Source organism: Belonocnema kinseyi, chromosome 8 (genome assembly GCF_010883055.1).
Source record: "Belonocnema kinseyi isolate 2016_QV_RU_SX_M_011 chromosome 8, B_treatae_v1, whole genome shotgun sequence".
NCBI classification, from domain to species: Eukaryota; Metazoa; Arthropoda; class Insecta; order Hymenoptera; family Cynipidae; genus Belonocnema; species Belonocnema kinseyi.
In genome coordinates, this window is record NC_046664.1 from 120,507,496 (window position 1) to 120,522,642 (window position 15,147).

General features: G+C 32.9%; 1 protein-coding gene across 1 annotated transcript in view; it reads left to right on the forward strand.

The window, feature by feature from the left end:
• Positions 1 to 15,147, forward strand: part of LOC117178298 (dachshund homolog 2) — a 1,316,001-nt gene that overhangs the window by 1,276,411 nt on the left and 24,443 nt on the right. The window contains exon 11 of the mRNA XM_033369665.1: positions 10,888 to 10,971. Coding sequence (XP_033225556.1) covers positions 10,888 to 10,971 — 84 coding nt within the window. The remainder of the gene's footprint in view (positions 1 to 10,887; positions 10,972 to 15,147) is intronic.

Consider the following 15,147-nt stretch of genomic DNA (forward strand, 5'->3'; position numbering starts at 1 on the left):
GTTCACTATGCTCAAAAAGTTAAATAAATATGTATATGCATTACATCGCATAAGTCTACTATCGGCGAGAAAATGGTACGCATCTGCCTTCGAAGCTTAACAATTCAGCCAAAAAAAGATGCTACTTTCTAAATCTAAATCAGTTAAAATTTAACTAATTTAATCAGTACATTCAATTTTGACTGAAAAATTAGTTACTTTAAAGGTTTTGACTAATGAATTAGTCAACGGGCCAGACTTTTCTATTAAAACGAAGAAATAGTGAACTTATAATAAATATATATGAGAAACTCGCTGCAGTTTTTTGTATTGCAACAGGGATTACAGTGATTCACCAGCTCAATTTTAGGGAAAATAAGCGATTTTTGCTTTTAAAAAAGAGTCTCTTGTACTTTTTTAATCAATTAATAAGTTTTTTTTTTGCTGCGATAAGTACCAAGTATTCAAAATTAAACTCATCGTCCAATTCAAAAAACGAATTAAAGTGATGCGTTACAAATAAACTTTTGCGTTAGGGACATGCGCATCTCTCCGAAAGCGTTTCATTTTTGACTAATCAATTAGTAAATTTTTACTATCAAATTGGTAGACTTTTGACTAAATAATTAGTTGTTTCGCCACCGTCCGGCATGGCGACCGTTGGCGCGCTACATCTAGCGCTTGACTAACTGAATTGGTTAGACGAAAGTAACCAATTCAATTAGTTATTATTGACTAATTATCAGTTAGTGAGTTCGTGCTTCTACAATTATTTAAATTTGACTGTTAATCAGTTAGATTTAACTAATTCAGACTTAGCGAGTAGCGCAATAAAAAATAGTCATATGAAAGCTAAAAGTGTTTTACGTAAATGAGTTAAAAGGCGTTCATGTGAAAAAATGTTGTTTTTGGTGATTAAAAGATGTAAAAAAAAAGTAAAAATTTTTGTGTAAATTTAGGAACAGTCAAGTTCAGAGCATTATTTCTTATACAAGGGACAAGGGGAAAAATTTTAAACAATTTGTGAGTATGAGGAAAACTGTTGTGAACAAATTGCAGTTGAGAAATTTGCAAAATAATACAAATTGTTGTTTAAAAATACAAAAAAGTACAAATATATTATCTTTAGATCTAATAAAGATACACTGGAACTGCGGTTATGTCCTCTCGTACTCATATCATCTCGCGCTTATATCCCTGCATAACTTTCATTTATATCCGTTTGGCTTCCACTACCTCGCAGTACCACGTGACAAGCAAGTCCATCAGAGCGCACCGCGGCCATTTCCCCTTCGCTAAGCAGCATTGGCTCTGTAATTATTTTCAATTACCCGGAAGGATGTGATAGTCTTATTTTTTTTCAAATCGCGATATTTTTACACATTTTGTTGTTGTTGGAAAACAACTACCAGAAAGCAACCAGGATCCTTTTTTTCTGCTGAGGACGAGCCAGGTGCCACCTAAGGATTCAGAACCACGGGTCGCAGAAAGGCACGAGCAGTCGACACTAAAAAAATGTGTTCCGTCCTGCTTTCTGGGACTTGCTTTCCAAAAAAAAAAAAAAGAAAATGTATAAAGATATCGCGATTTTCGCAAAACATAAGACCATTACATCCTGTTGGGTGATTAAGAATAATTACAGTGCCTGTCTGTTACAGTTTGCAGTTTGAATCGCTTAAATATCTTTATAATAGCTGAAGAAAATATAGTTTTAAATTTTTATACTTTAGCAACAATTTTTATTATTTCTCGAATTTCTCAACCGAAATTTGTTTAAAACGGTTTTCCTTATACTCATAAATTTTTTCAAATTTTTTCCATTGCCCCTTGTATGAGAAATATTGCTCTAAACTTGACTGTTCTTAAATGTACACGGGAAAAACAGTATTGCCGCTCGAACAACACGCCTACGTACAGAAATTCTGCTATTTTATAATTATCATTTTCGCAGATTCCAGAATTTCCTATATTTCAAACTTTTATAATAGGCTAGGGGGAAATTGTACCTTTCAGTCCTAATTCTGAGGTCTCATACACAGTTCAGGCAACTTTTTTTGTGGGCCTGTATTATTTCCCTAAGGTTATTATAAATTTATTATTTTAAAAAAATATATAAAATGTACATACGTATAATACTTATATGTGGTTTACGAATATAATTAAATAATTTTATACACAAATCGAAGACGAAAAACCAAATCTTGGTGCAAGTGGAATCACAAACCAAGGAAAACAAGCAGGATAATCAAACCGGGGGGCCACTTGTTTTTAAATTTCCGTACCTTGGAAATAAATAAGCATCAGCAAACCTTTTTTCAAGAAATCAGTTGCCTTTGAATCATATTAAGTTGGATAAGGAAATCCTTGTGACTTATAAAGAAAAATTCAAATATGCTTAATTATACACTAGCAGTGATCTCATGCGGACAAAGCGCTCGTTCACTTCTCCGGGATCCGACCAGTTTACCGTGACGTTTTTAGCCGGACCCTGACCGGATTCCCCGACCAGCGCGCGGCTTAAACCGATGCTCTTCGGTCGGTTCCCTGATTGGATTCCTACACGGGTATGAGTATTTATATTTTCTGCAGAAAGCAAAGATTCATTTTGATTTATGACGCATATTCTAAACACACTGTAACACGACAAAGCGAAAAATTGCAAAATCTTTTTCTTATAATGCAAAAAAATAAAAATTCTATCTTTCATAAAATATAGGTAATTTGGAAATTTGCAAAATCAGATTCAAGGTACGTAATACTCATTAAATCGTATAATAAGCTTACTTTTTACATAGTAAAATGGAAGCGATCATTTATCGGGCTTTCATGGTAAAATTGTTAAATTTTCTAGGTTAGGTCAAGTGAATTAAATTATGGTTGCACGTGTACAAGTTTGATTATAAATATTCCATATTAATTTATTTTATATCATAATTTGTTAAAGATTATATACTTTACGAGATTAAAATAAAAAATCTGCCCGCTTTGCGGGGACATTCTCGTCGCGCGCTGCGCGCGCGGCTCGCAAGTTTGAGCGCGTCTAGGGCGCGCGTCGGTTGAATCTCGCGCTTCGCGCTCGAACATAATTACACCTCGCGCTTCGCGCTCGGATATTTATTCTTTGCATTTGGAATGCTTGAAAAAAACTTTATCAAAAAGATCTCTTTTAGATGACAGTATTTATATTATATTCTGAATTGTCTACTTAATTAAGTATAGACAAAGATTAAGTTTCTCAAAGCTCTGTAGGCTTTGACGTACACATTCTCATCGCGACACTCGCGCTACGCGCTCGATTTCCGACGGATATAGGTAAACAGGTTTTGTTGGATTTTCTTTCTCGTAACTTTCGTCGTTTTTCCACACATTTTTTTTTATCTTACTTTTTTCAACGTTATTTTTCAGGAATAAAACAAAAAGAACGCGTCCTATCAAGACGTGATTCTTAACAAAATTGTATATCTTTTTTGGAATAACCATTTTTGTTAATTCATCTTTTTGTTGTATCCTACATAGTTTGTCCACAAAATGGAATTTTTTATTTTCCATTATTTTTTGTGCAATTAAAATTTGAATTTTCGATTCTTGAACAAAATCCAAAAATTGGTTATGATAATCTTGTAGGGATTTTAAAAAGAAATGTTTATCTTTCTTTGACTTTTTTCATATCGTGCGCTTTTCAACTTCAAATTTTGATTTTCGGTTGATTAAAAAAATTTTGAAAACGCTATAACTCTGAGAATTTTCTTTTTATCGAAAACAGGCATTAGGATAAATTGTTTGTTATTTTCAATGCTATAAATTCCGTACACAGAATTTTCAAATTCAGAAAAAAGTGGTCTCGAAAATTTTCAAAAAGCGCTCATTTTTTGAATTTTTATCAAAAATGGCTGATTAAAGAACTCGTTCTTTCTTTTAGGACCTATAAAAAATGTGCCAAAGATGGATTTGATTCGTTCATTTTTTTGACAGTTATCGTGTTTACGGACGGGCGGAACGGACGGACGGACAGACAGACAGGCAGGCAGACACCATCGTGAAAACCTGATTTTTGGATTCAGGGGTCTCGAAACGTGGAGATTAATGAGAACAACTACCCACTAATGTCAACATGAATAAGTACCATAAAAGGGAGTAATTTTGGAAATGTAGGGGAAGCCCGAGTCGAAATATAGGCCCTACTTTGACACTCTTCACGCTAATATTTGTAGCGGCTAAGATTGTAAAGTGGAGGATATTCCCATATGATTTTTAACCCTACTTTAGCACTCTTATGGGCACAAATTTACAAATCTTCCATTTAGGGCCTCAAAATAGAGGTTTAGTTTTTGTTTCTAATTTAACGCTCCACACTCTACCTTCATGTACATAATCAAATTGTTTGATGAAAAACTAACAAAAGTAGAGCAAGAAGAAGACATAGTGACATTGGCATAATGTCTCAAGTTATTTTGTACATGGAAAAAAATTCATTTCATTTTATTGAACTAATCCTATAGTAGAGGATACGTAGGGTAGTTTAATGAAAGTTAAAATAGTGTTTGTTTTGCATGGCGTTGAACTAGTCCCGAAACTATAGAGAACAGTTCTATAAAATTATAACTAATTTTTCACCACAAAAAATTTAATTAAGCACACAATTATTTACTATTACACAATCACTTCACTATTTATAACCGCACGCTATAAAAATTTTTATTCGCCGCGGGTTTGAAACCCATTAGTTTCGCAATCCTAACGCCTAAATCCTTTTGGCTAGCCTCACTTGAAGTATGAAAACAAGATCTGAAATATAACCTGCAGCTGTGCAAGGCCATCTGCAAATTTTTGTGACTCATTCTGTAAAAAATATTGCTATGCTTATAACAATATATGTACTAAGATTTTAGATTTTAGAAATATTACAAATTACACAGGCCAACATGTTTTTGTTGTTGAAAAGTGGAGGGTCATTTCCGAAGTAATTTTTTACTTAGAATCCGAATCCGGGGTCAGAATTGGTCCACCACGTCAGGATTTTAAGACATTTGAGGTTATGTACTCATAAAATGGCGTTTTTGGCTACATTTGAGGTTATGTACAGAAGACACAAAATTTTCTGGGATTTCTTCTTTAGTTGTATCATATAGTACTGCTTTTTCTCTTTAATTTGAGATTCGCAGAGTTCAATCACCATTTTTATTCATCAAGTTACGCCAATTTGAAATTACGAGATATGTCCCATTATGTCTTGAGCATTTGCTTTAAATACTTTGGGGCAGACATTTTCTACTGGGTGTTTTCTCTTGAAAATTTATACTTGGGGGTGTTTGGGGTTGTTTAAATCCTAAAAAATTTTGTTCCTCCTGTGCATAACCTCAAAAGTAGCAAAAACGCCATTTCTTAGGAACATAACCTCAAATATCTTAAAATCCTAACATGATGGGCCAATTTTGACCCTTGATTCGGATTCTACGTAAAAAATTACTTTGGAACGGACCCTTCCCTTTCCAAGAACTGACATGACCCCATTATTTACGAACCTGTGTTATTATTGTGTATTCCATGTGCTTAAACAACATTTGGACTAAATCCAACAATATTTTAAGATATTTTAAAAGATTAAAAAAATTCAATATAAATTTTCAGAAATTTAATAGGTTTTAAAGGATTTCCACAAATTTCCGAAGAACATTATTTGTATTTTAAAATTACTTTAAAATCTTAAAACTTATTTAAATTCTACCGAAATTCCTGAAAAATTTTTCATGATTACTTAAAATCCCTTAAGTTCATTAAAAACATCTTGAACTCTTTTAATTAATTCAAAATCTTTTTAAATTCGATTATGAACTTAAAAATTTTTTTAATCAAATAACTCCCATTAAATCCCTTGAAACTCTGAAAATGTCTTTAAATACATAACAATATTTTTAAATTACATGAAGATCCTTTTAAACTCTTTTATGCTTTGTAATATTTTTAAATTCCTTTACAGACTTTTCAAACTATATTAAATTGATTGAAAGGCCACAAAATCCCTTAAAATCACTAAAAATCTTTTGAAAATTCTTATACTTTCTGGCATTCTTCTAACATTTTTTTTACATCTTTAAAATTACTTGAAATCTTTTGAAATTCATTTATAAACTTTAATCTTTTTCAATTTAAAAGAATTTTTAAATCTCGTTAAATTATTTTGAAATTCATCAAAATACTTTTAAACACTTGAGCATATTTTATAATTACACAATACCACATAAACTCTTTTGAAATTTCTTTACATTTTTTAAAATCCTTTTAAATCATTTGGAATCTTTAAAAACTTGTAGAGCACAAAGGGAAATTGAGGAATATGTCAGAATATTTCGGAATATTTCGGGATATTTCGGAATATTTAGGAATATCAAAAATATTTGAGATTATGCAGAATATCAAGAATACCAAGAATATTGAAAGAATAAGTGTATGGGAATATTTAATGAATGTATCAGAAATATTGGAGTAATCGACCCCTCGACATATAGAAATAAATTGGTTTAAAAATATGAAATTTTTAAGAAACAATTTTTTATTTCAAGTGCATTTTACATCCAAATCTTTGGTATATATTTATAACCATCGGTGATATCATTAATCGTGGTTACGAGTCAACTGTATTCAACGTCGGTTTTTTGAAGAATAACGTACGAATAAAAATCATCAGTTGCATTTGGGAATGTTTAATTAGCAATTTAAAAATTATTAGTTTTTATGTGATTTGAATTTCACACAAATAATTGAAATTTTTAAGTCTTTGATTATAAAAAAGTTTTCATATCACAAATTTTGGTGAATATAAATTTTGTCCGTTTAAAATGAAGTTCGAATTCTTTAAAACTCAAGGTTCTGGAGTAGAATTTTTTTCTTCGTTTTTAATGTTTCCCATTTAAAATTATTATTTAGTTTGAAAGCTTGTTTAGTATAATTAAATTCAATCTTTGATTTTATAACAATTTGCCTAATTAGCTTGAAGGTCAAATCATAATTTTGTTCTGCAATAACAATTTTAAATTTTAGAATTTCAGAAGCTTCAACTTTGAATGATTCAATTTAGTTTTCAATAATAAATTGTCAAATCTTGATCGCTTTGAAATTATAATTTTTAAAATTCAAAAGTATGAAATTTATAATTATTTAATTTTGAACGCTTTTAAGTATAAATAATTTTCAATTATCCATTCTTAAAATATTCAATTTTTAAAGTTTTGACATTGTCCTATTTTCTAAATTTTTAATCTGAAATTATTCAATTTCGGGATTCTTCAATTTAAAAGAAAATTGTGTGAAAGGAAAATCTATTTCTTCAGAATCTGCGGTAACTAACTTGGAGTTATTTTTTGTGATATAGAAAAAACTCAATGCAAACGATTTCTATCTTTCTTACCTTTTTCTTTTGACGTTTTTTCTTGTTTGTTGTTTCGGATCTGGGTTATTTATAATCTTTAAAATCTTCGCTCTGGTTTGCATTTTTACTTTTGCTTGCAGCTATCAGATTAGGTCAAACTTCTTTCCTCTTCAAGCCATTTCGATGATATCACTTTAATATTTATTATCTAAAACCAATTAAGCTGTTGCTTTCACAAACTATGGTGATCGAATTTTAGAGAAAACAACAAAGTATCCATCACGAGGGTGCAGGCGTCGAGGCAACGATGCCACATATTTTGTGCGTTACAATTTAAAAGCATTAGAAGAGAATTAAAAAATTCTACGGAGAATATGGAGCTTTAAAGGAGACATAAATAAAACTCAAGAATATAGAGGCAAGACCTTCAATGTAGGGGCTGAAGCTTATACAGAAGCAAAATAGAATAAAAATATATTTACGAGTGGCTGCGTAGAAGCTAGTAGAATAAACATCCGTAAAGTGGGGACAATACTTCCGCTTGGAGCGTCAAAGCAGGACCTATTCTTCGACTCGGGAATGCAGACATTCCTAAACTGATAGTTTAAATTACCTACCTAATAATGTTAAGGGATTTTCGATACTTTTCTAGCCGTGTTAACAAAATTTTATTTTAATGGACTAGAAAAATTTGAATAAGACACTTTTTAAAGTACTTTTTTGTTTAAAAATGTTGAAAACTGGGGGAAATATAGAAGCTGGCGCAAAACACGTTTGTTTGGTATTACTTGCGGTGAGCATGATAACTTTGAAACGAATTGTCTAAATATAAAAAATAAACCAGATTTCATTAGTATATTCCTATCGCAGTACGTCAAAGAAGGGTTTAGCAAAATTCGGATTATAGAAAACGGCAACGATTTTGATAAAAATTTAGATTTTTGAGGTTCATATAATTCAGTTCTTTGACCAAAAAAAGAAGAAATTTTGTTTTAAATGAAATCCTCCTTTCGCGAACTTCCTATAGGAACACCCTAATAAAATCTTGTTGGTGTTTTTATTTCAGATCATCCGTTGTAGCGTTATCACACTCACCACAAATAATAGTAAGAGAAACGTGTTTTGCGGCAACGGCCATATTTCCCCTAGTCTTAAACATTTTCGAATGAAAAAGTACATACAAATATGTACAGATATATATTAATTAAAAAATTTAAGATCCATAAACGGTAAATAAATAAACAAATTCGTGACCTGATAAACACGCTCATTTGTCCTGCGACTGTAAATAAAGTAGAAATCACCTTTCTAGGTTAAGCAAAATGCTATCAAAATAATGAAATCTTGAATTTCACTGAAACCAGAAGTAAATGCCCAGTTATTAAATGAATTCCCGGCCATTTTCTAGTTGTTTCTCGGTTAATAAAATCCTTGGTTATGTTGACACTTTGTAGCTTTTAATTCTCAACTCACAATATGAATAAGATTACTCCTGTACTGCAAAATCGTCCTGGTGAGTTGTACTAAATACGAGTGTCCTGCACATTCAAGAGCTAAATGATCTCATGTTTCACCGTCAGTTTGTTAAAATACTCGTAATGGTGATAAACCCCGTCGTCGAAAACAAGCTCTCTTGGAAAAAGGGGTTCTAAATGAATTAAGGATTGAGCTTAGAGGAAGATTGGTTATTTTGATAATCATGAGGTAATATTAAAGGAAAAGGGTTGGAACTTAAATGGCATAAGATAAAGTTACTTCAGAGATTATTATCAATACCATCCCACGTATTTTTAGCAACATGTTTATTATCATTCCCGCGATCATACCTTCGGGGATTCTACATTTATGTATTCGAATTGATAACGGTTCAGACGACCCAGACTGTTTACGTTTCCATTGTCTCGATTTAGTAACAAGGCTACTTGCAGGCATCTTCCGACACTGTTATTTAACCGGGAGTTCGGTGTATCCTTTTTGGGTAAGAATAATTTCCTCTTTTATATTTTACGACACAAAAGAGAAAAATGTCACGACAGCTAATTCGAAATATAACGAACGATCGAAGCTAGTGCATAGCCGAATCTAGCCGTGATTTATTTTCCTTGTTTTTCGGTTCAGTATTCGGGCTATTTTACAAGACAGATACATACGTGAGGACAAGCCATTATTTTCGTTTGCAAATTCGCTCTGAAATTAGTCACATTTATAAGGGTAAAAATGGAACACTTGTCGATCTTTTTTATTTGTATTCTGATGACATATTAGATGTCTTATAAAAATTTCAGGATCCGATAAGTGCTTTGTGTATCTGTTTCTCTATTATTTCTCAACTTTTTCGACTTTCCCCCACTAAAACAGACGTTTTCTGCAAAAAATATTAATAATTATTCATTTTATTGACGCAGTTCGATTAAACTCATTTTTTTTGTATAAATTGCCCATACGTACCCTTTAAGATTGGACGGCAGCATAGGGGAGACCACCCTGCAGTAAATAATCTAATCCATAGTAGGTAATCATTAATTAATAGAACAAGTATACTTGTGTATGTATTTAAAAAAATCTGCTCTTGTATTTTATTTTTTATTATTCATTGCTAATGTACGAAAAGATATTACTATTTAAAATAAATTGCACTTAAGTCAATGAATTTCTTGCCCATATCTAATTGTGAATGTCAAATATTAAATTTGAGTAGTTGTACACTTTGAAATGTATGCCTTATTGCACATAAAAGAAAAAGTATCAGAAAAATTAGACCTTTTCTGCCAAAAAAGGAGTAATTTTGCTTTTTCTATTCGTCTATATGTATACATTTAGACAATTAAAGAGTGTTTTGGCATTTAAAGGGTAACACCGCTGTAAGATTTTGAAAAAATATATTTTTTTGTTTTAGCTCTAGCAATACTTTAGGGTCTTAAAAACAATATGCAGTGGGCCTATATATGGTGCAGATATAGTTTTTCTTAAAACAAGTTTGATCAAACTGGGAATACTATTACTTAAAGACCGTTTCATGGATCGATTTGACATTTTAACAGTAGCTTCACAATTACATTCTCTATGGAAGTATGAAGCTGTTTTCTGATTTAATCTAAACTATTTTTATAAACGATTCACTGCTTATGTTTTTGGCAAAAAATCTATCAATTTATTTAAAAGTGCACTATTTCTACCAAATTTGATTTAACAAAAACCCTACGTACTTCTATATCCATCAGCATATAAATTATAATTTTTTTGAGGTTTTGTTCCAGCTTTTATACTTTACGAACAACCGCTTTCCCGGGAAGATCTTTTAGAAAAGGACAACTTTCATGTCGAGCTCTTTCGCCTTCATTTTGTATTAAAAATTTAAAAAAAAATCACACATTAATATGTGTTAAACAAACTCTCTAAAAAGAAATCATATTAATTCTTTTATATTCTGAAAATAAATCTTCAAATTCAGGCTTTTTTTGTCGCTAAAGTGGTGTTACTCCTTAATAGAAAATCTTATATTGGACCACCCTAAAAAAATGTTGTTTTTTTTTCTGTCGCAGAATCGTTGGCAGAGTACGAACTGGAAAGAAAGACACGTCAGCATCAGATATCCGAGAGGGACCAGGTCAAGTCTCCTCTTCAAGGTGCGTGGATCGAAACTTTGTCAGTCTTGTCAATCAGTCTAACGATCTAACGATTTAACGTCGCGTGTACGAAAGGGTGGTGGTAATGTGTTACGTTTAAAAGACTCGTGGAAGTTTTCAAAGATCGACTAGTGGAAGCAGGAGTCTCTGGAAGGCCATTGAAGTAGAAATGTTGTGTTCACAGCCGTTATTGTGTGTAATTCTTTAGCATTAGGCCAATCGCAATCTCTTACGATGGCGAATAAACCTTGATCTTTAATTAGAAATTCGGCAGCGGGAGAAAATGTGGGGCTGGTTGCGCCCGATGGGTTTCTTGTAGCAGCGTCGTAGCGGCATTACGGTAGGCAGATTCGAAACTTGTCCGCCTCGGAAACTTGCAAAGAGCGACTAAACTTTTACCGGCAAAAAGCTTTCGAGGGTGCAATTTCAACGTAGAGTCTGCCCGTCGAACCGCTGCATGTAAATAATCGTTTCTCGCTCAAGAGAATAACCGCGGGTTCAGTGATCCCTAAAATTTCTAAATTTTATATCTATTTCGCTTATTTTTAGATGCTAATATTTGAATCAAAATTAATTTTTTAAAAACTTCTAGAAAAGCAAAAAGTCAATCACTAAGATTCATTTGAGAGCCTTCGCATGAAAAGGGTCCTTATGGTTGGTATGGAGTTGCGTATATAGGCTCAAATAGCCAGATAAATTCCTGTCATGTTAAGCCCAGGATAAACTCATTAGGTAAAAAGCGAGTTGCCGGGGTATCGATGAAGTTGGATCTTCAAAAAACCTCTTCTCGAGAATAGAGCAAATAATGTTAGCGACTGCCATAAGGATACGTATTATTCCTAAAAATGTGCTATAAAAATAAAATGTCATATTAATTGAAATATTTTAAAATTATTTAAATAAATCTAGCGGGTGATACGAAAACGATTCAGAACGGTATTTTTAAAGCGAAGTTCAGAAAAGTTGGGGCTTAAATAAAATTTGATATCTTTTAGAACTTAAAATTTAATAAAAACCTGTGGAGATCCAAGAGGTTTCTTTTAGAAAGCACTTGAATATAACAACCTTAAGAAAAAGCGAAAAAATAGGTACTTTAGAAAAAGTCTGTATCAAAATTGGGGTTCTGCGAAGATCCAACTAGAGTTTCCTTTGAAATGGATTAATCGTTTTCCGTTCTTTTTCAGCAAGAATGATTTTATTTTGTTTCAAGGCTCGTACATTTAAGTCCAGTAGCACTTTGGTTAAAACCTATTGCACTATACCTTTTTATTTCCATACCCCAGTGAAACGCAGGCCAATACACGTACACGTGTATTGGCTCTTACACGTGTCACCCTTGTGGCTAAAGTATCATTGCAGTCTTTTAGCTTGAGTGTATATATACAGTCAGGCGACTCCACTTCACTGGATATGTTTCTGTGCAAATTTTTCTTTTTACTAATGTAAGGTTAGAATCTCTGTATGAATTTAATCAGAACCAGTAATAAGCTGCGACTGCATTCGAATTTATAAGCAGTACTTTCATTCGCCTGGACGTTTGACCAGGGGAGAAGAAAATGGCAGAAAACCACCTCCCGAGTTAAGTAATTTTTTCGACAGTCAGCTTTAACGACAGGCATTTGCCTCTACACACAGAAGGCGCAAAATCATCCTGCAACCTCAAAAACTCCCGCTCGTTAGTTTAAACGCACAACTTGGTCATATGTCGCAAATGGTCCATACAAGTGCTATTGGCACTCGAAACTGCTAGAGATCTTGAATTCCTTCCGAGTCGATATTCACCTCGCAACTAATGCCGTCGTTGTAGCATAAAGACATTAAATTTTGGAATGTTGAAATTTTTATTTGACAAGTTTAAAAGTATAAAAATTAGGGTAAGAGCACCAATTCTTGGCACACCCTCCTCCCAGTTGTTGGCATTCTTCTCTGATTTGATAGATAAGACATTTTTCCAGCATATTTTGCCTTAATTAATTTAATTCTACCATCATTTTTACATATAATGCACGTATTAATTATTCAGTGCCATGAATTATGTATCTGGAATAAAATATATTCATTTCGGTTCTTAGCATGCCAATAATAGGGTTCAGGTGCCAAGAATTTGTGCTCTTACCTTATTGTTTGTGAATATTATGATTTAGAAATTTTTAATTCAAACTTATTCAATTATAAAAATTAAGTTTCTAGTTCAAACTTTGTCATAACAATTTTTTTTTAAAGCTTACTTTGACCTTAAGGTACTGAAACAAAAAATTTGCAATTATTTGAATTTTCGATTGTTGCAATTTACTTGCAAACTTTGCTTTCACATGTAACATTTTATAGATGCATTCCTTTTTTGATAAACACTAAATTTACAACTGTCCCGCATCTGGAAATGCAAAATTGTGCTATACACAAGTCATTTTACCAAAGTATAAAATACCCCTTTGGATTCTAGAGTCTTGTTAATTGATGAGAGGCAATGATTGCCTTCTATAAAAAAAAAAGAAATAAGCTGTGATGAACTTAGTAAATAAGAAGTATACTTTAACTGGAGCAATTCGTTGTGTAGAAAATAATCCGGCTTATTAAAATGTTGTAAAATTACCCAAACAGGTGTGTCAATAAGGGAGAACCACTTAAAGGATCTCGTGTAAAAAAACTGGGCTTTTGATCTAACAATCATTAGAGAATAAAAAAGAAAGGGACTAAGAGAACGAATTGGCTAAAAATGAAAGTAGTGGTGCACCACATCAGGGGACTATTAATGTAGTCTTCTTTTTCAATCATAAGTGACAGTTCGATAAAAAGTCAAAAGGCGGCTCGATCTCAAATGCCGTACAAGGGCGGCCCAGAATGACTCGACTGGCCCTGATTTACTAGTAGGTCTTATACTTGTCTTCTCGAACACAGCTATCACCCTTTTATCTTTGTTTTATTTCTTTTTTGAGCTGCTGCTAATTCAGAGGCTAATAATAGGACAGCTTCCTGTAAAATGAAGAGGATTTAAATGATACTAGGTATCATAAGTAAAGGCAGTGTTTGTTTATAATAAAGCTCAACAAATTATATCGCAATACATTTCTTACTTCGTTAAATTTATAAATATTGAATATTTATCAAGGTAAAGTAAATGGCAGCGTGCCTAGAGGAAGACCGCGGAAAGAACGTTTGGAATGTGTGAATGAGACCCCAGTTAGAAGAGACATAAGAAGCCACCAAAACACGAGAGTTTGCATAAAAAAATGCATGGACGTAAAATAAGCTAGAGAAGTATGGCAGGACAGAAAAGTATAGCGGCAAATAGTTAATAAAAAGCGTGTCAGTAAAGTGAATGACGCCTGAAACAAAAGACCTTGGACACTTATAGACCCACGTGGGGAACCTTACATTAAGACTTCTTGAGGATCTTCACTTGGCGTGGTTGCTAGAAAGATTGGTCAGAAACCTGGGTCAGAGCAGTGTTGAAAAACGAACGCGTTATTTATATAATTAACACGAGAATTCTGGATCAATCTAAAAATTGTATATCCCTTCCTCATACTACCTCTTTCTCCACTGAGTGAGTCATGCATACGCCGAAAGGGAAATGGCTTAATGGTGTGATAATGATAATAATAACCCTAATAAATATTCCTATATAGGTTCCTATATAGGATCCTATATAGGAACCTACATAGGGTCCTATATAGAATTCTAGATAGGATGCTATGTTTCACCTATAGGTGCCACCTATAGGAAAGGACATAGGATCCTATATAGGTGCATGTATAGTACACTCCCTAATAAGGTAACTAATAGTGCCTAACTGATGGTACCTAACTAATGATACCTCATGGTACCTAATGCATCCCATGCAGAAACATGCACAGGATCCTATATAGGGTCCTATACAGGAAACTATATAGGATCCTTTACAGGATCCTATGTCATTTCCTATAGGTGGCACTTATAGGTAAACACATAGGTTCCTATGTAGGATCCTATATAGGTTCCGATTTAGGTTCCTATATAGGAACCTATATAGGAATTTTCAGTAGGGAATGTACTTGACTGCAAACCAGTCCGTCAATGATAGGGTAAAAACCGGGTTTTGTCCAATATGTCGGGACACACTGTTCTCATAAGACCACTTGGTTGCATTTTAAAAATGCGTCCGTGACTGATGATGTATACCGGGACAGCCCCGTG